At 41.6% G+C, this 23,751-nt stretch overlaps 1 protein-coding gene across 1 annotated transcript in view; it reads right to left on the bottom strand.

The window, feature by feature from the left end:
* The window catches only part of LOC126456347 (damage-control phosphatase ARMT1-like), a 144,016-nt gene that overhangs the window by 10,998 nt on the left and 109,267 nt on the right, over positions 1-23,751 (bottom strand). The window contains exon 5 of the mRNA XM_050092100.1: positions 9,374-9,583. Coding sequence (XP_049948057.1) covers positions 9,374-9,583 — 210 coding nt within the window. The remainder of the gene's footprint in view (positions 1-9,373; positions 9,584-23,751) is intronic.

The following is a 23,751-nucleotide window of genomic DNA, read 5'->3' as shown; positions in this document are numbered from 1 at the left end:
ATGGGATTTGGAGACCTAACTTCTACAGATTCGCCTTGCCGAGAGGGCCCTGCTCTGTTTGAATCCCGCCAGTTCTGATGCAATTGACGTCTGTCGTTATGATCATATCGTCTGTCGTCATTTCGGTAGAATCCGTAGTTTCTTCCTTGTCGGTCACGTGGTGGAGAATTTCTCCCTGAATCGTAACTCCGCGCTGAACTGTTGCGTCTGAAGTTATTCTGTCTCCCCTGGTAGTATTTATTTTGGTTCCCGTATTGTCTGTTTATCTTATTGTCTCTGTGATAGTCATTACCACGGAGAGGTGATCTTTCCCTGTAGTTATTACTACTCTGCCAACGGTTGTCATACGGGTGGTGTCTATTTTGGTCACGATTTGTGTGGTGAGAATAGCCTTGTCGCGTCCAGTTATCGTTTCTGTCGTCACGGAATTGTGACGGATGTGACCTGTAGTGATTGTTTTCCTGTTTTCGCATCCCGCGACTGTCTGTGTCAATTTCTAATTCTTGTAACAGTCCCTGAAAAGCTTCAATGTCGTCTTTGCAACGTCCTGCCAAAATAATATGTCGTAAATGTTCAGGCAGTTTGATTAAGCAAATGCGGATGAGTTCTGAGGGGCTGTATGGGTTTGAAAGATACTGATTCTTATGCAACATGTCTTCAAAATATTTCACAAGACTGGAAAATTCAGATTGTTCGAAACGTTTCATCATTATGATGCTATGTTTTATTCGGTCTTGTGTGGCTTGAGACCAATATGCTGAGAGGAAGGCATGGTAAAACTCTCCTTCACTGTGGCAATCGTGAATGACCGACCGCATTCTTACAGCTGGTTCATTCTCTAAGTAGCCACACATAAATTCTAATCTGTGCTCTAATGACCAGTTGGGAGGAAAACAATGAGAGAATTGATGGAGCCATGCTTGTGGATGAATGTCGTTCCCAGAATTCTTAAATGTTTTGAATTTACGTGTAGTAATGAACAGCTTATAGTCAAAGTCATCATGTCGGCGAGTCGCATATCGGTCATTGTTATGTCGTTTCGGCGGTTCCATTTCAAAATTCGGTGCACCTTGCCAATTTCTTTCATAACTTCCGAAGTGTCCTGTGTTATTATTTTGTGGTTGTTCCGTATTTCTAAGTCCCTCTTCCCGTATTGGGGCGCGAGTATCCTCTGAAATACGTAATTCTTGTATTAACTGTGTCAGCTGATCTTGTACTTCCCGGATTTCTCTTTGGTGTTGCATATTAATCTGATTCTGATTTTGTTTGAATTTCCTAATTTGTTCGCACTCTTCAGTGTCAGTGAAGGCTACAGGTCTTGTGTCATTCAGATCATCATCTACCTTTGTAGATAAGTTAGTGACCTGATCCGAAAGTTCGGCTACTTTCTCCGATAGTGAACACATTTCCTCAGTGTGTTTTTCTGAACCAAGTTTCAGAGTGTCCATTTGTGTTGAAATCGTATCTACTGTGTCCTTTAAGTTTTCCTGAGTTATTGCAAGTTGCGTAACCGAATCGGTAGATGCAACTGAGTCAATTTTAGCCCACAAGTCCCTCTTCCCGTATTGGGGCGCGAGTATCCTCTGAAATACGTAATTCTTGTATTAACTGTGTCAGCTGATCTTGTACTTCCCGGATTTCTCTTTGGTGTTGCATATTAATCTGATTCTGATTTTGTTTGAATTTCCTAATTTGTTCGCACTCTTCAGTGTCAGTGAAGGCTACAGGTCTTGTGTCATTCAGATCATCATCTACCTTTGTAGATAAGTTAGTGACCTGATCCGAAAGTTCGGCTACTTTCTCCGATAGTGAACACATTTCCTCAGTGTGTTTTTCTGAACCAAGTTTCAGAGTGTCCATTTGTGTTGAAATCGTATCTACTGTGTCCTTTAAGTTTTCCTGAGTTATTGCAAGTTGCGTAACCGAATCGGTAGATGCAACTGAGTCAATTTTAGCCCACAAGGTCTCATGATTTTCATGAACAATGGCTTGCAGTTCTTTTATGGCTGCTTCGTGATTCTGTAATGCATTTTCATGCCGCGAAAAAATAGGTTGAAAATGCTCACAAATTTGTGTTTTTACGTCATTACAGACTTTTTGACATTTCGATTCAATGTTATGTAACTCAGTAGTTAAATCTTCACGTGTTTGTTCAAGCATGGTGAGAAGATTTTGTTCCATTGCGTCTAACTGTTGCTGTGTTTGTCTCTGATTTTGTTCCATTGTGTCTAACTTTTGAAGCTTTTGCTGTGTTTGTCCCATTTGTTGTATTAATTGTAATAACAATGCATTGGTGTCTGAAACATGTTCCTCAGTGCTTTTCGGCAGTGAATTTACACCGGAAACATTCACATTTTGACAAGCAGAAAATGTGTCTTGACTTATTTGAGAAAACGGTGAGGATCCAAAACCTGAATCTACAGTATTTGCGAGATCGTGTCGTGTCATTTCGGCTTCCTGAGGCGAGCTATTGCCGACCGATCGATCAATAATGCTTCCCTCTTCACTAATTGTTTCACTGTCCACGCCATTGTTTGACGCCCGCTCCATTTCCCTGTGCACAGTTACCAAATTACTACTTTGAACATTAGTAAATTCATTACTCGGCGGCGCTGATAAGCTACGCTCGTCATCACTATTATTTCTCAGTTTAGTTTGGAGCCTAGTGTTACGTTTTTCACACGCCATTATTGTCACAGTATTTCACACGATAACAAAGAAAAGCACAATTTGAAGATCAAAAATAAGAGAACACATTAAAATAGCACTGAAAATAATATCTAGTTAATTGCAGCTGCGAAATACTTGGTGCAAATCTACATGCATGCCAAAACTGTTTTACTGTACAACAATGAAAGACTGCAACTACAAAGGAGATTTTCTCTACAATTACGCGCTAGCAATAAACAATAGCTACACTAATTACACAAACTACAAGAAAAAAATCAGAAGATTCCAGTGAGGTATCCTAGGCTAAGGGTCGACATATGAAACGTCCCCTTTCAACAATTATACAGGACTGTGCTTAACCTGACACACAATATTTTTAGCGCAACGCAATCTGACTTTCAAAATTTCCTACTAACGAATGGCCCTGACAAACATTAAACTATACCTTTCACAAATCACTTACCTCACAAAAATCTTCGCTGCTCAAGCTACTGCAATACAGCGAGCGCCACTACTGCCAGCTAAATAAAAGATTCAAACTACTGAAGGCACTAACTACTGATAGGGATAGTTAGCAAATGAAAGATATTAATAGAGAACAAACAATGTATTTACCTTGATATCATAATATATAAATATATCAGTTCATGAAAAATTACAAAACTCCGCCATCTCTCTCCCCACATCCATCACTGCTGGCGGCTCACCTCCAACTGCCCAACGCTACGCGCTGTTCACATCCAGCGGCCGCTGCCCAACACTACAATGGCGAGTATTACAACAATGCAAAGCAGCCACAGACTGCACACAGCACAGCCAGTGATTTTCATACAGAGGTGGCGTTACCAATAAAAAAACCTAAACAGCCTACTTACAAACTTATACATTGTTGAAAAAACAAAGGAGTGATGTGAAGAGTTGAATGACGAAATAATTATCTGAACAACTGACGAAACTATTTGAACTACTGAGTGTTACTTAGCTGCTGACTGCGAATTATAGTTTGTTTTCGGGGCGATCTTTCGTGGCAGTCGCTTCCATGTTATAAAAGCCTAATAGTTATTAGACACTAAAATTATTGAATCCTAATGAACAGTTCAGATATTCAACAAACGCTGAGAATATTTTTATAATAAATATTACGTATAATAATTCCTTGAAATAATGTTTTTATCGAAGAGATGTTCAATATCGTATTTCTTGTTTTCAGGCAGAGAAAACTTTAGCCAACCAACTTTCCGACCTACATGCACCAGCATAAATACGTTCAGTTACTCATCAAACGCTGAGAATATTTTTTATAATAAATATTACGTATAATAATTCTTTGAAATAATGTTTTCATCGAAGAGATGTTGAATATCGTTTTTCTTGTTTTCAGGCAGAGAGAACTTTAACCAACCAACTTTCCGACCTATATGCACTAGCATAAATATCACTTTTTTCTGCATCAGAACTGGGAGCAGCAGCAACTGATCCTCTATCATTATAGCATTTCATTACGGATGAGGCATTTCTTTGAAATTGTAGATTTTGAAACATTTTATTATGTTTTTCCTCTACCTCATTACTTGGAGCTGTTTCACGGGCTTCTTTTCCTTGCTTGCATGCTAGAGTAGCACAATTTCCATCCTCTGCACTATCGTGCACTACGACAGATGAACACCTTGATGACAGCATCATTATTGTACATGGAAAGGGAACAGAAATTGAAGGACATCACACATATCCACGCTCGAGGCAGGATTCGAACCTGCGACCGTAGCGGTCGCGCGGCTCCAGACTGTAGCGCCTAGAACCGATCGGCCACTCCGGCCGGCTGACCAAAGCACAAAAATGGAAAAGTTCAATTTATTCATTAAAACTAACGTAACTCGAAATTTCCTTAAATGATTCTTAAAAACTGACATAATCCAAATTAGCCTTTCTGTGCTTACCTCGATCAACATTAGTGACACAAATGAAAATATCACGATGCTTTTTTGTGGGTTCAATCCAAAACACCGTCACAACTCATAACACGGTTCTGAACTTCTTAAAAAAATGGTTCAAATGGCTCTGAGCACTATGGGACTCAACTGCTGTGGTCATAAGTCCCCTAGAACTTAGAACTACTTAAACCTAACTAACCTAAGGACAGCACACAACACCCAGCCATCACGAGGCAGAGAAAATCCCTGACTCCGCCGGGAATCGAACCCGGGAACCCGGGCGTGGGAAGTGAGAACGCTACCGCACGACCACGAGATGCGGGCCCTGAACTTCTTAACAACGATCAGTTCGCTATGGAATTCAATGATCAACTAACAATGCAACGCTCTTGTTGTTATGAGCACTTCCCTATTCCAAAAAATTAAAGTGACACAACGTCCTCTAACGACCAGATTATGAAATTACGGAAACACACGTTTCGTGAGTGGTCAAATAACGTTTCTTCAACTCTGCCATAATAATGACCTAAAAATGAAGATTTTTGAGTTACGTCACTTTTGTAGCAAGGGTGTGACATATGAAATTGTCTCATATTTCGTTTGTAGTGAGGATCTTTTAATATTTTTATCTAAATCTTCCATTATATGAGTGTTCTCATATCTTATCTGACGGCCTGTCTTCGATGCTGCCTCCTGTTACTTCTCTACAGTGTACTTGGTTTCCTGACTAGTTTTAGTGAAGATAGCTAGATGGTGCCAGCAACAGCTAAGCACTTCACATCGATTCTCTGTCCTGAGTTCACAATGTTTGCACTCTAGATTTCTTTCCCCATTGTCTGATGATACTGTCTAATACACTGTTAAAGAGAAGGGGAATTGGCCATGTTCTTGTCGAACTACCGTACTTCATTAGGATCAGATATTTCACCGTACCCTTAATATTGTCTTCCAACACAGAGCCTGCTCAGCACACGATATATGTTTCCTAAACCCTCCTTGATATCCACCAGTCACGTGAACTGTTTGCTGCTCAATTCTGTTTAAGAAAGATTTGGGTAGTAATTATTATACATTAACGGTGCATCTGAAATAATGAATTGGTGTACGGAATCGTTGGAATCTTTTCTAAAAGTCCAAACTTTGCCGAAAATTTCGTAATCGTAGTTGCTTTTGCTCAGTATTTATCAGCTGTGACACACGACTTGGCAAATATTAAAACAAAGGCGTTTTTCGTTGCGGCGAAATACAACCACCAACTTTTTCCTCCGAACGCGAAAATATTTAGTTTGCGTCCAACTGCATAAGGAGAACTACCATCGTAATAAAATAAGAGGACCGAGATGACGCACGGAAAGACTTCAGTGTTCGTTTTTCCCACGTGCTGTTCGAGAGTGGAACCATAGAGAAACAGCCTGTAGCTGGTTGATGAACCTTCTGCCAGACACCTAAGTGTAAATTGGAGAGCAGTCATGTAGATGTAGATGGTGATTCGTGACGTTTTCGGTAAGTGAGTTGCTGCATTTTTCTATTGTCTTTACTGCAGTATATAAAAGATGCGGAATTTTCAATATTTATTATGATCTTCATATAGAGTAAAGAACGAATTTGGCAAGAACACCCACCCCCTTATGGTTTCCTTGTGGTCCACTTGTGCAGAAACTCACATATATACTCGTACGTACTGAACATCACACACAATTTTCTGTGCACCGTGCACAATGGAAGCAAAACGTACAAAAACTAAACATTTTTAGAGAGGATATTTTTACGCATAATCAACAGAGAGAACGCTATAGGTCACCCACAGAATACGATATACTATTCTCTTGTGCAGATGGATTTTATCTTAACAGCATGAATCATTATTTGCTCGCATACATTGTGGTCAGAAACAGTCTGAAAGGCTTGCAAGAGTGTTGCTGGGTAGGCTGTGTCGAGAAATAATTGTTAAGAAAAAACTTCTTTACGTTGCGCCATTTACGATGTAACTAGCACTGAAGTTAGTCAGTCAAGTTGTCGTGTGCACAAATTCAGGTAGTTCGCTAGTGGTGGTGTTGCCAAATGTGTTCTTCATTGGTTTCCTCAACCGAACAAGAGATGCTTGCTACTGTCCAGTGTCCAGATTTTGTATCGCTCTGTTGTTCAGTTTGAGCGAAATAAACAAAGAAGACTTTTGGCAGCACCGCCTCTGGCAAGCTGCTTGAATTTGCGCACAAAAAGTCCCGAATGGCTAACTTCAATGCTAAATAAATCGGAAATGGCACAACGTATCGATTTTTTAACAATTACTTCGCAGCACAACCCATTCTGCAAAATCCTTACAAGCTTTTCTTCTTGGTTAAAAGATACTTCAATTGCTCTGAGAAGTATAGACCTGTATGCCACTTCATGTCTGGGTGATATAAAGTTGCAGATATTTTTCTCATAATTATGAATATGCATGTATTGTTGTGCCATGGGATGTTTAGGTCCAGGTAACTGATGTTTTTGGCTTGTTTATGTTCCACTGTAAAGTTAATTTTCTGGTGAAGACTAGTCAATTAATTTAGTTTGTCCACTCCCTTAGGCAGTCTTTTTACTAGCAGTAATGTGTGTATCTCCTATAAAAAACAATTTTCTTTAGACAGTATTCTTGGTTGTTAAATAACTTTTATTCCAGGTAATGTATGTATGTGTCAGCTATGGTACTACATGTACATCATGTCATTGCTAGACTGCCTGGCTACTTATAAACTTTGTCATTAAATGTTCAATAGCTGTAATCTTAGGGTAAGCTGGAGGCATTCCATGACTTCAACAATCTCTGTGTATGCAGTTTTCTCATTTCTGATAACGTTTTTTCTTGTTAGTGCTACAGCTTCTTGTATAGGTCATATTTGAGTGACAAATGGCAATTTAGATTCATAAAACCGAGTAACTGTGGGAATTTCATGGCTCTTAGTTCCTCAGCTAGTACCAAGCTGTCTCTTTATGGAACATGTTATTCCGAATGCATGATTTTTAATCAGTATTTTACTCAGTTTCTGTGACAGTTTGTGTGTTGGGTTATTTACAGAGCTGACTACTGCTCTTATTGGATTTCCTTTTTTGTGCAATTTTGGTTATGCTGTTTCACCTACGTACATAAATACTCTGAAAGCCGCCATATGGTGTATGGCCAAGGGAGCACTGTACCGCTACTAATCATTTCCTGTCCTCTTTCACTTATAAATGGAGCCAGGGTGCAAAAGCGTGTGATAAGAATCATTTGTGGTGTAAATTCAAGAACATCATGTATAAACCTGTTCAAGGAACTTTGTATTCTAACCACTGCTTCTCAATATATTTATTAGTTAATGAAATTTGTTGCAAGTAATACATCTCTATTTCCAACCAATAGTTCAATACACAGTATCAATACTAGGAATATGAACAATCTACATAAAGACTGGAAATCACTTACCTTGGTCCAAAAAGCGGTCCAATATTCAGGAACACACATTTTCAATAAATTGCCAGCAGCCGTTAAAAACTTGGCTTCGGATAAAACACAGTTTAAACAGACTTTTTGATAGGCAACTCCTTCTACTCTATAGATGAATATCTTAACAGAGACTGTTAAGCCAGCTTAAGTAAAAATGTCTGTTAGATTTCGGTTTTGACAGCACTTGGTCACAATAAACAAGACTGGGTATTTTGTGTATGATAAATTTATTAATAGTGAATAACAATGTTTCATTCTGAGAGCATGTTAATTCTGTAAATATTACCGCATTGTGTTCACTTATTTCGACAATCTCCTGACGAATGATCAGGGTAGTAAGTATTATATTCAAATGTTTTATGTTTTTATGTTATGCTTTCTGACATGTTCCACAACCACGAGAATCATATCATCTAATTTTTAGGGCCTGTGGAACGAAAACTGAATCTAATGTAATGTAATATAATCTAATCCAGGAAAAAATCTCTCTCAGTATGCCTCAGTAGAAAACTTGATTTCTCTTACCTTGATTTTTTTTTTTTTATCCTTACGCTAAATGTGCGTTGGTGACAGCAGAATCGTTCAGCATTACTGGAAGCTCGGTTAAGATTACGAGTTGGGTGCAGAGCCATAGTTAGCTGGTACGTTGAGTGGTACTCTGTGGTGTTCAGTGAAGAATATCGCTTGTCTTGTCTTGTGCGAGACCATACCAATCCAAATTCTGGAATCATGGTATGAAGAGCTATAGGATATGACAACAGGACTTACTAGTAGTTTTTGCTCCCTGTCATGTGCCAAGAACGGTAATTGTTGTTGTCTTACTTTTAAGACCAAGATACCCTTTAGTATATTTCATCAGGACAATGTAAAACCTACACCACAGTACAAACTGCAAACATTTTGTGGAGCGTACAGATCCTTGACAGGCATAACCAGTCCCCTGATTTGTCACCAGCTAAGTATGTCTCGGACGTGAAGGGAACATGTATATCTTCATGCCAGCCTCCAGGCAGAAAATTTCAGGAATTGACACGGCATGTGATTCAGACATGACGCAAAATTCCTAAAGAAGGCATTTGGAGGCTCAGTGCTTCCATGCCACAGTGAATACAATAGTATATACTGATGTTAATGATGAACCCGAATTCCCAATGGAACGAAAATTTAATCGTTTAACACCAGTTATGTGAAGAAGATCTCCAGAAAATTTGATATATATTGAAATTGTGCTTCATGGTCTAACACTTTATATTTGTGCCAGCGTATTTATTTGACTACAGAACTAGGGACACTGTATGTGGAATCATACCTTGGGGTCCTCCTTGGGCATGCGGTCATAGGTGAGTGGCAGTGTCCAGAAGTATTCAGCAGAGGCAATCCAGGGCCCACCATCCTGCAAGCGGCCCTTCCAATCCACAGCCAGCAGGCGAGCAGCCTCTGGAGCATCCCCAGTTGTCAGCTGCTCCAGCAGGTATTGCAGGTCGTCCATCGTTGCGTCAGACACATAGTACGGATGGGCCTGCAATGTATCAGCAAAACTCAGTCATCTTCTGTCACTTATACAGAGAAGAAAGAAAAGTAGGATGAGGAATGTTAACTTCCTAACGATGACAGGTCATTGGAGAGGCGCTCAAGCTCAAATTAGTGAAGACTGTGGAAGGAATTTGGCCATGTGCTTTGAAAGAAACCTTCCCAACATTCGCCTTAAGCAAATTAAGGGCATCATGGAAAACATAAATCTGGGTGATCAGATGAGTATTCGGTTGACTATCTTCCCTAATAGGAGTCCCAGTGTAACGCCACTTCAGTCAGTGACTCCAATTTCCACCGGTAAAACAGGAAGTGTTGGAAGCTCAGATAAGTAGATCATACTGACTGCACTGTGGTTTCATGAGAGGTTATTGACATTTTTGTATTTACCTGGGCTTCAGAGGGATTACAAATGCAGAGAACACAGGTGTTTACAGTCTCTTATGATCTTTTGATTGCGTGGGAGTAAACGTCGAAATTATCAATAGTCAATTACGTCTAAAACTGGCTTCTAGCTTATTAAGATGTACACTGTGTAACGGAACATATTAAAGGCTTTACTTTACCGAAGTATGCGATACCCTACAAATTCAACCAGTTTAATGAGTATTTATGATTATAGAAAAGTTATTGTGTATGTTAACAATGATTGCATAACATGTCTCCATAAACAGTCAACCCATTAAATTATACTGAGTAACTGACCCACACAAAAGTTAATATCACTTGATCACTGATGCAGCAAATGTCATCATGCTAAAACACTAAGTTCATCTTAAATAATTATTATGAAGTACGAAAAATAGTGGCCAACTCACGTATTTTGGATCTCCTTAAATAAAAATCACCCAGTGTAACCTATTTGTTCACTAGGACCGTTTTCAATCAGTATTCACGTAAACACTCCTATTTTAGACGAAAACCAATGTAATTCTTAATAATTCATGTTATTTACTTATTTATGCAAATTAGAGAAGTCAATTGACAAACTTCTAAAAAACGGCCTTTTTGTACCAAAGAATTATTCTGTCAAGTCAACAAATATGTCTGTCATTTTAATAACATGTTAGATTATGTCACTCGATGTAAATTAATAACTTTTCTGCACAAATTATGATAACAGATGTACATGTGACTTATAAACTATATCTCTTTTTAGTAGTTCTTTGACAAGGTTATAAATACAAGCAGCAAGCAGGGTCGGGAGCACAGTCGGAATGTCACTTTGGTAAAGTGTGTCTGTGTGTTATTGCTTGAGATGGATAAACAATGCAAAGAACATGTAAAAGAAGTACTACTTTGTGTTGTGTAATTGGCTTTGGTGGTCAGTGGAATTAAGATGGCCACCAGAGTAATAAATATTTGAAGTTTAAATATTTGTTGGTTTCGCTCGTTATTTATCATCAAAAGCACATTAAAAACACGGGACCTCATCTTTTAAACCCTAGACAACCAGATTTAGAGCCAGCATCAGCATCGAGACACAGCAGCGATCCAGCAAGCAGCAGCGATTACCACAATGCATTTTAATGGCGCCAACCTAACATCAAGTGCTAACAAGCTCCGTAAATGGGAGTGAAATAGTGCGAGTATAGCAATATTTACGACTAGGCGACCATTACAACTGATAAGCCAAAACATTATGTTCACTTGGCGCTGCGAAACTGAACGTGGACTGGTAGCGTTGTGGGCACTTAATGGCAAGGAAAGTATATACGTAGAGCAGAGACGAAGGGGAATCACACTAGCAACAATGCGAGTCAGACACCCACCAACATAGACGACTTTCACAAAGGGCGTATGGGTTTAGTGTGTTAAGATTGCTGGATCCAAGGATGTATGCTATACCACATGGAATAAGCATGATTTTATTGGTACAAAGCACACATATACAGATATAAACCTTCTTGATTTTCGGTACACTTGTTTATTGTTTCGCGCGCGATGACAGACTGCTCAAAAAGAGCTTGCCAAATAAAGATGTTACACGCAACTTGGTCGATAGTCGCCAGATTATCCCCCCCACCCCCCTACCATAGAGTGTGGAGCACAAACACTAATATGAGGGCATACATGTAAAGGAAGCACCCAGGGGGGAGGGAGAGGGTGTTTAAACAGAAACAATACATTACATTACATTAGTAAATGAAGTCCTCGAGCCAGCGAGGGGGCGGATGGTCCTGCCTGACCGGGCGAGTCCTTGTACAGCAGTGGAGTGATCTGGTAAGGGGACAGTGGGTTGTGAGGAGCCGGGGTAGCGAACCTGAAGGTCTGTTGTGGTACGAAAGACTCTTACCGTTGGTGGGTCAGTACCAACAGGCAAGGGGACAGACTGGAGAAGATGAATGTGGGTCAAGTTGTCATTAGGGAACTGGCTCGTTCGTAGAATACACACACATTATCCAGATGCATAACAAAAACACTGTAGAACTGCAAATGAAATCAGTGTTGACATTAACTACCACTTGCATATAGGGGTTGACAGAATCTCCACACGAGTCATCGCCGGCAACATCACATGTTCTGAGGCTGGCCCCTGATACATCACTAAATCCCAACAGGGGAAAGGTGGGGGGCTGCCTGTAGGAGGAGGAGTCATCACACGCGTCACTCTATAGGGGGATGTCACACGCACCTGTAGCACTGTCACAAGACTTGGAGTGGGTAACATCACACGTGTGGGTATGGTCGTCACCCACCTGCTGACCATCGGTAGATGCCTCATGCGAGGTGGGTGTAGTAGAGGGTGGGGACCGACAGGGTGGGGTATCGGGCAGTTCTCCTAGAGACCACACCAGTTTGAGGTGGCAGACAGATGCCGTTTGAGGTGTGCCATTAATGAGCACTTTGAACGTGTTGTTACATCATGATATGACTCTGTGCGGGCCAGAATATGAAGGGCTGAGTGCCGGTCAGATGGTGTCAATGCGCACCATGATGTGAGTACAATATGCCAAGTCCTTATGCTGAAATACAGGAGGGAGTGAGTGCAGTCGAGGAGGGAGCGCACGAATATTAGTGATTAGCTCCTTAACATGCTTAACTATTTCTGCTGGGAGTGTGAGGGGTTCTCTGAATAGTACTTCTGCCAGGGATGCGGCAAGGTCCTCTTTGTATGTGGCCCGAACGCCTAACATTACCCATGGTAAGGCGTCGGCCCACTCACCTCCATGGCACATCAGGGAAGCTCTAAGCGTTCGGTGCCAGTATTCGACAAAACCATTGCTGTGGAGATGGTATGCTGTTGTCCTAAATTGTTTCACCCTGCACAGTTCACAAAGTTGCCAGAAGAGGGCAGACTCGAACTGGCGACCCTGGTTGGTGGTGATAGAAGCTGGGCAGCCGAAGTGCGAGATCCACATTAACCCTAGGACGCCTAATGAGGGGGTTGGTTGAACCCACAATTTTTTTATGTCCCCTGCTTTTGCCCAAGTAAGTTTCATACTGCATAATCCCTTTGAGTTATTGTTTGTTGGCTATTTTATGAAACATTAGTGCCAATATATTTTATAGAAAATTCCTGCTTTGAAAGAAAAAATAAATCAACTTATTATTGGTCCAACAAACGCCCCCTTAGGCTTCCATGCTATAGAAAATTTCCCTTAGTAGGATTTCGTATTTCTCATATCTACAACAATGCAAGTTAGTTTCTTGTTGGATGGTATTCTTGATATTCACAACAATCGGTTTACTTTCAGAGGAAATGATTGTTGATGTCAGTCAGCTGTTATTTATCTTGTAAACTTGCAGTGAGTTAGTGCAGTTGCCTACTGTTCACACCCAGACTTAGAAATGACTAAAAGAATACGTGACTCGTCTTTAGAAAGAGTTCTGAATGAAATTTTAGATGAAGATTCTGACTTGGGGAGTGAAAGTGAATATGAGGATGGTGTTATGGAGTATGATTCAGATCGAGAAAGTGATGTGGATGTTAGAGAAGATGAAGGTACCGCAGCTTCAGGCAGTGACCATCAGGATGTTATTGTGGCCACGTCTGGAGGAAGGTACGTAACCACACAGCCTAGAATTCCTCAGAGGTCAGTTGCTAATATAGTAAGAGAGCAGGCAGGAGTAACTACAGTTGGTGTTTGCCATTCACCTGGAGAAGCCTTGAAGTTACTTCTTACACCTGGAATCATGGATGTTATAGTAAAACATTTCAAATGAAGAGGCAGTTAGGCAAAACGTTACTTTGACTAATGAGAAAGAATTGTATGCCTTTATAGGAATCCTGATACTTATGGGGGCAAATAAGGACAATTCTGTCAGTGTACACGATCTTTGGTCAGACCTAATGGGTCGTCCAGTTTACAAGGGTATTATGGCAAGAGAACGTTTCAAGGACTTATTGCAATCATAAGGTTTGATGACAAAAGTACCCGCCAGCTAAGAAGGGAAGCAGACAAGTTCACAGAACTCTGTGATGTTTTCAACAAAGGAAATAATAGGTTTCCACTACTGTGTAAACCAGGGGTCCACCTCACCATAGATGAGATGCTGGGCTTGTTTAGAGGGCGCTGCCCCTTCAAAGTATTTATGACGGATAAGTCGGGCAAGTATGGCATCCTTATACGCACGATGCCCAATGCAGTTGGCAGATACGTCTTGAATGAGGAACCCTATGCAGGTAATGTTCAGAATTTGTGGAAAGAAGAACGGGGTTCAGCATCTGTCATCAAATGTCTGGTAGCACCTGTGAAAAATACTGGTTGAAATATTACTACAGACCAATACTACACTTCGGTGGATTTGGCGGAAGAGTTATACCAAGACTACAAAGTTACTACAGTAGGAACTCTCCAGTCAAACAGGAAGCATATTCCAGACATAATGAAGAACACGTCAAATCGAGGGCCATATTCATCAATGTTCTTGTTCACAGACCCATCAACAGGTAGGCCTCCAGTAACTTTGGTGTCCTACATAGCAAAAACGAAACCAAGTAAAAACTTACTGATGTTGTCAACAATGCACCAAGATAAAGGCACTGTTGGAGGAGAGAAGAATAAAACTGAGATAAATGCAATTATAATTCCACTAAAGGTGGAATTGATACTATTGATCAAATGGCGCGTATGTACACCTGCAAGAGGGGAACAAAGAGATGGCCTCTATCTGTATTTTACTCTCTCATCAACATTTGTGCTATCAATGCAACCACCATATTCATCCAGCAACATCCAAGATGGAATGAAAAGAAACACAACAAATGGAAAATTTATCTTCTGCAAGCTGGGATGGAACTAGTGAAATTGCAGGTAGAAGAAAGAGGTGCCAATGCAAGAGGGTTATCTAACCAAATTGTTCAATCAATGGAGACCATTCTGCAAAAGAAAATCAAAGAAGTGACAACAGAAGCACGTCAGCCTCCTGCAGGAAAGGTCGGTGCCATATTTGTATAAGAGAAGCTAAAACAAAGAAGCAGAAGTACAACAATCTAGGTAAACCAAAACAGTATTGTGGACAGTGTTATAAACATGTGTGTAACACACATTCAGAAAAAATTGTGAAGTGTGTCTCTTACCTTGAGGTTGAGGACTCAGAGTAGTCTATTGTATATGAACACATCTGTATTTTGTGTTGTAATATGTCAATTTTTATTCACTCAATACAATATTTATAACAATAAACAACATTTATAAACCGATGCCTTAGTTAAAATACATAAACCATTTTGAAAGTTGTAATTTTTCCTCAGTAAACTTATTTAATACCTGTGGGTTCGCTGGACCCCCCCCCCCCCCCTTAGGCATCCAAGTTAGAAAAAAAGGCTTGGGCGTCGTAGGGTTAATAAAAGGGCTCGGGTCACTGTGTTGGCTGTGATAGTATTGAGGGGAATTACCTCTCCCCAGCGGGTAAACCTGTTAATGGAAGGGGCCTGAGGGGGGTGAGGGCCCAACGATATCGATGTGTATGTGCTGAAATCCTCGTTTTGCCACACTGAACTTACCCTTGAGGGGCTGTGCATGACGCCCTACTTTTGCGCGCTGACAAGCCACACATGCTCGTGCCCAGCTGCGACATTGTTTTATCACCCCAGGCCAAATGAAACATTACATTACCAGATGTGTGGTGGTGCATATGGCAAGATGTGCCAAATCGTGAATACTATTAAAAATGTCTCAGCAGAGAGCTGCAGGGATCTCCAGATGTATGCATCCTGTTGAAATGTCTCACTAGATGGGTGACGAGAACCCAGGAAGTGTCTGGAACTCTAGTCTGAGTCCTGTTTTAGCATCAGAGCGCAATGTGGCGAGTTCAGTATCATCTATTTGCAATTTAGGGAGTTCGCTGAGGTCCAGTTGTGAAGATAATATCGACACATCAGATAAAAAAATCGGCCACTACGTTGTCTACTCCTTTGACATAATGTATGTCATTCATAAACTGACATATGAGGTCCATATGACGAAAACGTTTTCGATGAGTCCTTGCCTAGGTTACAGAAAGCGTATATCAGTGGTTCGTGGTCAGTAAATAGCACGAGATGGCGACCTTCGATATTGTCTTGGAAATATTTGATAGCGCTATAAATAGCAAATAGTTCCTGGTCAAAGGTCGACCATTTACGTTGGGAAACGGACGGTTTGTGAGAGAAAAATATGAGTGACTGTACAACAGAACCCATGGATTGCCGAAGTACCACCCCCACTGCTGTATTACTCACATCTGTAGTAAGCAAGATGGGAGCATCAACAATGGGATGAGTGAGCATAACGGCCATCTGTAAGGCTGACTTGAGGTTATCAAATGTGCATCGCATATCTGGAGTCCATGTGACTGCCCAAAACCCTGAAGTGTTTTTTCCTGTGAGAGCATCCGTCAGTGGGGCTTCTACGTTGGCAGTGTGCGGAATTTGTTTGCGGTAGCAATTTACCGTTCCAAGGAAGTGACGGAGGCCCTGAAAGTCTTTGGCCAAGGGCACTGTACTAATGGCCTCGACCCTTTCGGGTAGGGGGCGGATGCTGTCAGCAGAAATCATGTGGTCCATAAAAGCGACACTAGTGCAGCTTTGTGACTTAGCATTGTTCACTAAACACCATTTGCTTGTAATAGTTATAACACTGCATTTAAGTGTTGTTCGTGATCCTCAACTGAGGAAGAAAAAATTAACCAGTCATCCAGGTACGCATATGCAAAGTTCAGTTTTCCAACCAATGAGTCAATGAACCATTGCCACATCTCTACAGCATTTTTAAGGCCAAACAGCATAAACAGATACTCGAACAATCCAAACGGGGTGATGATGGTAGTTTTTTCAACATCCTCCGGTGCCATTGGCAGTTGGTGGTATCCCTTGTGACAGTCTATTACACTGAAAATTTGTGCCCCATGCAGTTGGGAAGGAAAATCTTGAATATTTGGGATTGGATAATTATCTCAAAATTGTTCTGGTGTTATGTGCCCGATAGTCACTGCAGAGGTGGAAGGTGTCATCTTTCTTAGGCACTAAATAAATGGGTGATGACCAACTACTAGAAGAAGGGCGAAGAGTCTTACTGTCTAAAAGTTCCTGAATAATAGTTTTGGTGTGTTTAAGTTTTTCAGGGTTTAAACGCCGAACCTTTGTGCATATCGGTGGACCTTCCATGGTATTGATCCTATGAACAGTATTGTTGTTTATTGAAAACACTGACGGGGATGATGGACCTGCACCTGATGCGGAATGACTACCTTAATGCATACACTTGTGTGTCCCAGGCCAGTGGATCAGCAGCAGTGGCGACGATTCACTGGTAGTTCTTGTCGTGGAGCTTGGTCGGGTACTTGGTACTGTCGCGGGCACAACTTCTGTCTGGCAATAGAAAAGTCACACAGCATCGGCGGTGGGTGCGAGGAGGTGATGCGGGGGATGGGGGCGTGGCCTTGTGTGACAGCTGGGTGACCTGCTTACGAGCGTCCATGAGCTTGCACGGCGGCAATGCATAAGCAGAGGGCTATGTTGCAGCCCCAAAGTTTGTTGTGTGATTTAAGAGAGAGCACTGCAACAGTGGCTTCAGCTAGCTCGCACAATAGAGTGGCACTCTTGGATGTGAGAGAAGAAATACTGGAACTGGTGGTACGGTCTACTGAGTTAAAGATTGGTATACCTATTTGTAGGTTAGTGAAAGGGCGTGGGCTAAGAGAAAATCTACCCTGAGCACTGGTTCATCCACATCGGCGATAACGAAAGTCCACTGTAAGGGAGTGTTAATGTCCTGCAGTTTAAGGTTTATATTAGTAATTCCATGAGACTGGATCAAGGAATTATTGGCAGCTCAAAGCAGGGGGCAAGGCTGAAGCTCGAATTTAATACCTGCGGACAAAGGTATCACACTAACCTTGGCCCCATGTCGACTAGAAATGAAAGACAAGACCCACATCTTTCACATACAAGTGTCCAGGCATGTGAAGTGAAGAAGTATTAAGGGACAGGCGTCTGTATGATGCTACACGGCCCATAGCACCTGAATTGGGTCGCGCTATTAGTTTGGAAACGCACATGGAGAATGACATTTCTTAGCTGCATCACCAAAGCGAGAATGGAAATAACACCAAGCAGAACGGCGCGTAGCATCATCTGTTGAGTTGGCTGAGGTTGAAGTGGCAGTGGAGGGAGTCGTGTTTGCAGATTCCTTCAATGGCGGCAGTGCAGTAGTGCTGGTAGGAGAGGAGTTATGGCAGCGGCTGGTAGACGGCGTTGGCTTTGTGCACATGCACGGAGCGAGTTGTGAGCACTCTGTACCGCACGATAGAACTGCTGCGCAGGTGTGCCAACCCCTGAGGCCTGAGGAATGTGGGGGTGGCAGAATGTTGTAAACCTGGTCTGTGATCTTCAGTTTAGCGTCCAGTGGGGCCGAAGTTACAAGGAGCAGGTGAATTTTAATTTCTGGAGGAAGTTTGAGCAACCAGATGGTCCAAAGTGTAGCTTCCTGCAGATGATGTATGTCAATTAAGATGATGCCAGACCTGCGATGGGGATCTGGAACACAACTACTTGTGACTGATGAGGCGAATAACATCCTCTGTAGACATGGATAGGCACTTGAGGATGGTGCGTTGGGCAAACGCATATTTGTCCATAGTGGGAGGCGAAGCCACAATATCACAGATCAGGTCCAGTTCATCATGGAGGTGACATAGTAAGCAAAGGAATTTTGAGTTGTCATCAGTGACACCGTGTAGCTGCAGGACTTGGTCGACTGAGGCAAACCATGGGTGGTCCCTGCGAAGGGGCGGTAGCTTACGCCAACAGATGGGGTAGTCTTGGCATAACTGTTTGTCACAAACTGTCACTCGCTGTCCATAGCTCTGCAGCATAACTGGCTTGGGTGCGGTAGTGGTGTACCAGTTCCCAAAAGTGTCAGTGGCATGCGGCATGGTAGACACAGTTGACTCGACCGTGGTCAAGAAATCAATGAGTCGGGCAGTCGATGGAGTAACACCAACAGGCATAGAATAGACCGGCGCCGTGGAGTCAACCGTAGTCGACCGATGTGCGGAGAATGATAGAGTACAGTTTCCAGGCCCGTCCCCTACAGGTGCATTAAAATTGTTATAATCACCTAACATTTGTGGAGCACATGAGGCAGGAACAGCGTGTGCTGTCGAATACACTCGTAAAGTGGATGCTAATAGTGTTGGGGGGGGGGGGGGTTGGGCGGCTGGTGCAAAATCCATAGTTATGTGGTAAACATGAAATTTCCCATCACGAACGTCTGGCTCGATGTGTACCACCACTGACTCGGGTGGAAAGTTCACACTGGCACTTGGTAAACTTGTAAGCATAGTCACTGGGGTTTGAGCACATTGTGTCGGCCATTGTTGAGCACTCGGAACATGTGGAAAGTTCACATTCGACTTAAAACGTTCGCATGCGAAGTTTTGTCCAAGAATAACGTTCTGTTGGTATAGAACACTGTCGCACAACTGCTGATTCACGTACGATAACGAAAAGTTATTGTTCATACCTGATGCCGGCACACATGGCTGTGGGAATGTAGGAGCACTGTCCTGTTGCGTACAGCTAGCTGATGTGTTCAGAAACTGTGTCAAAACATTGCGAACATAAGGTGGATAATTGGAAAACAAAGCCGAAGTCTGCATTGGAAAACCTAGTTGGCACATGTGCTTGGTGTAGCAAGTGGCAAGCGATCCATTGTGTACTGCTCAACGGTACGAGAGTTCACTGTAGCACTCGCAAATGAATTCGGGGTCATCAGTATGGGTTTAGTGTAGTAGGATAGCTGGATCCAATGATGTACACTTTACCACAGGTAATAAGCACGATTTTATGGGTACGAAGCACACATATACAGATATTCACCTTCTTGATTCTCGGAACACGTGTTTATCGTTTCGCGCGCGACCACAGACTGCTCACAGAGAGCTTGCCAAACAAAGACATTACACGCGACTTGGTCGATAGTCGCTACAGGTGCATTGTCATGGCCTGGCGCCTGGGAGTAAGAATCTCGGGAACAGCGAATCTAGTCGTCTGTTCACTTGCTACTGTTACAACCACATACATGGAAAATTCTTGAAGGACGATGAAACTAAGGTATATAAAAAATGAGGTAGGCTATTCCAACCCCTGGAGAACAGAAAATTCCCAAACATCCCACATCACGCAGACGACAGTGGTGGCTGTGCATTCACCAGAACATGAAAGTAGCTGTGTGCAGCCAAGGAAAATAACTAATTTCGGGTCAATGAACTGGTTAAACGTATTAAAATTGCTTGGAAGGCGACAAACGTTTACCATAGTTTCGCCAATGATGACCACTTACAACGTGAACCAATACTTTGATGCAAAAGTGCAAAGAATTTCGCGTGACCTAAAAATGCTTACATCTTACAAAGTAATGGCACAGTACAATGGCTAGGGTATATTTCTGACATGCTGAAGATTCTGGGTACTAATCACCTCATACTCTTTCACATTTTTATTTTTAAATATTTATCGAAATAACTTTGAACGTTATTTTTATTCAATTAATTAGTTTAAATGTAATTTTGTTTTATTTCTGATCCTTTGATGCTTCATTTTAAGAATCATGATAACTTTTTCATTCGTTCTAACTTTTCTTTCTATCATTCTTATTTAGAATTTTTGTACATGTGATTTTAATTATGGTTCCAGAATGAGATTTTCACTCTGCAGCGAATTGTGCGCTGATATGAAACTTCCTGGCAGATTAAAACTGTGTGCCGGGCCGAGACTCGAACTCAGGACCTTTGCCTTTCACGGGCAAGTGCTCTACCATCTGAGCTACCCAAGCACGACTCACGCCCCCATCCTCACAGCTTTACTTCTGCCAGTACCTCGCCTCCTACCTTCCAGACTTAACAGAAGCTCTCCTGCGAACCTTGCAGAACTAGCACGGGGTAGCTCAGTTGGTAGAGCACTTGCCCGCGAAAGGCAAAGGTCCCGAGTTCGAGTCTCGGTCCGGCACACAGTTTTAATCAGCCAGGAAGTTTCAGTTTAATTATGGTTGTTTAAAAAAGGGTTCAAACGGCTCTGAGCACTATGGGACTTTACATCTGAGATCATCAGTTCCCTAGACTTAGAACTACTTAAACCTAACTAACCTAAGAACATCACACACATCCATGCCCGATGCAGGATACGAGCCTCCGACTGTAGCAGCAGCTAGGTTCCGGACTGAAGCGCCTAGAACCGCTCGGCCACAATGGCCGGCTATGGTTGTTTACCTATCATAATATTTAAACGTTTGAAAATGCTGGCTACAAAACAAAAGGTGAAATAAACTACTCACATTTGCTGTGCAACTATTTCAAAAATGTGTTTTTCGTTACAAGATCTACATTTTTTGGATGGTAATCGACATACAGATATTTACAACAAAAATTCTTGTTGCAGTATGGACAAAATAACACAGATGAGGATTTAGATGAAAGCAGGGATTAGACATAAAATGAAATTCAAGCAGCATGACGAATAGAAATAACAAATGCTTGACATGGACAAAAATATAAAACGATAAAAATATAAGATATTAAAACAACCTTAAGACATAAAAATCATTAAAATCTCATGGACAAAGAATCCAAATGATAAACGAGTGAATAAAAATGTTAATATGATGATTAAAATGACACAGCAAACGAACAGAAATAAAAAAATTACATTTAAACCAATTAACTGAATAAAAATAATGATCCGAGCTATTTCGACCAGGATTTAAAAATAAAATTTGTATGTACCCGACAACATTTGAACAAGATTTGAATCCACAAGTTCCTGAAAATTATTAACGCACCGCTATGCAACCAAGTCATGTTGTTGTTGTTTTTGTTGTTGGCTTAAGTCCAGAGACTGGTTTGATGCAGCTCTCCATGCTACTCTATCCTGTGCAAGCTACTTTATCCCCGAGTACCTACTGCAACCTACATACTTCTCCATCTGGTTAGTGTATTCATCTCTTGGTCTCCCTCTACGATTTTTACCCTCCACACTGCCCTCCAATACTAAATTGGTTATCCCTTGATGCCTCAGAATACGTCCTACCAACCGATCCTTTCTTCTAGTCAAGTTGTGCCACAAATTTCTCTTCTCCCCAATTCTATTCAATACCTCCTCATTAGTTATGTGATCTACCCACCTAATCTTCAGCATTCTCCTGTAGCACCACATTTCGAAAGCTTCTATTCTCTTCTTGTCTAAACTATTTACCGTCCACGTTTCACTTCCATACAGGGCTACACTCCATACAAATACTTTCAGAAATGACTTCCTGACGCTTAAATCTATATTCGATGTTAACAACTTTCTCTTCTTCAGAAACGCTTTCCTTGCCATCGCCAGTCTACATTTTATACCCTCTCTACTTCGACCATCATCAATTATTTTGCTCCCAGAAAATCAAAACTCATTTACTACTTTAAGCATTTCATTTCCTAATCTACTCCCCTTAGCATCACCCGATTTAATTAGACTACATTCCATCATCCTCGTTTTGCTTTTGTTGATGTTCATCTTATAGCCTCCTTTCAAGACACTGTCAATTCCGTTCAGCTGCTCTTCCAGGCCCTTTGTTGTCTCTGACAGAATTACAATGTCATTGGCGAACCTCAAAGCTTTTATTTCTTCTCCGTGGATTTTAACACCTACTCCGAATTTTTCTTTTGTTTCCTTTACTGCTTGCTCAATATACAGATTGAATAACATCGGGGATATGCTACAATCCTGTCTCATTCCCTTCCCAACCACTGCTTCCCTTTCATGCCCCTCGACTCTTATAACTGCCATCTGATTTCTGTACAAGTTGTAAATAGCCTTTCGCTCCCTGTATTTTACCCCTGCCACCTTCAGAATTTGAAAGAGAGTATTCCAGTCAACATTGTCAAAAGCATTCTCGAAGTCTACAAACGCTAGAAACGTAGGTTTGCCTTTCCGTAATCTATTTCCTAGGGTAAGTCATAGGGTCAGTATTGCCTCACATGTTCCAACATTTCTACAGAATCCAAACTGATCTTCTCCGAGGTCGGCTTCTACCGGTTTTCTCATTCGTCTGTAAAGAATTCGTGTTAATATTTGCAGCCGTGGCTTATTAAACTGATAGTTTGGTAATTTTCACACATGTCAACACCTGCTTTCTTTGGGATTCGAATTACTACATTCTTCTTGAAGACTTACGGTATTTCGCCTGTCTCATACATCTTGCTCACCAGAAGGTAGAGTTTTGTCAGGGCTGGCTCTCCCAAGGCTATCAGTAGTTCTAATAGAATGTTGTCCACTCCTGGGACCTTGTTTCGACTTAGGCCTTTCAGTGCTCTGTCAAACTCTTCACGCAGTATCATATCTCCCATTCAATCTTCATCTACATCCTCTTCCGTTTCCATAATATTGTCCTCAAGAATATCACCCTTGTATAGACCCTCCATATACTCTTCCACCTTCCTGCTTTCCCTTCTTTGCTTAGAACTGGGTTTCCATCTGAGCTCTTGATAGTCATGCAAGTGGTTCTCTTTTCTTCAAAGGTCTCTTTCATTTTCCTGTAGGCAGTATATATCTTACCGCTAGTGATATACGCCTCTACATCCTTACATTTGTCCTCTAGCCATCCCTGCTTAGCCATTTTGCACTTTCTGTCGATCTCATTTTTGAGACGTTTGTATTCCTTTTTGCCTGCTTCGTTTACTGTGTTTTTGTAT

This window comes from Schistocerca serialis, chromosome 2 (assembly GCF_023864345.2).
Source record: "Schistocerca serialis cubense isolate TAMUIC-IGC-003099 chromosome 2, iqSchSeri2.2, whole genome shotgun sequence".
NCBI classification, from domain to species: Eukaryota; Metazoa; Arthropoda; class Insecta; order Orthoptera; family Acrididae; genus Schistocerca; species Schistocerca serialis.
This window is presented reverse-complemented; position numbering and strand designations above follow the sequence as displayed.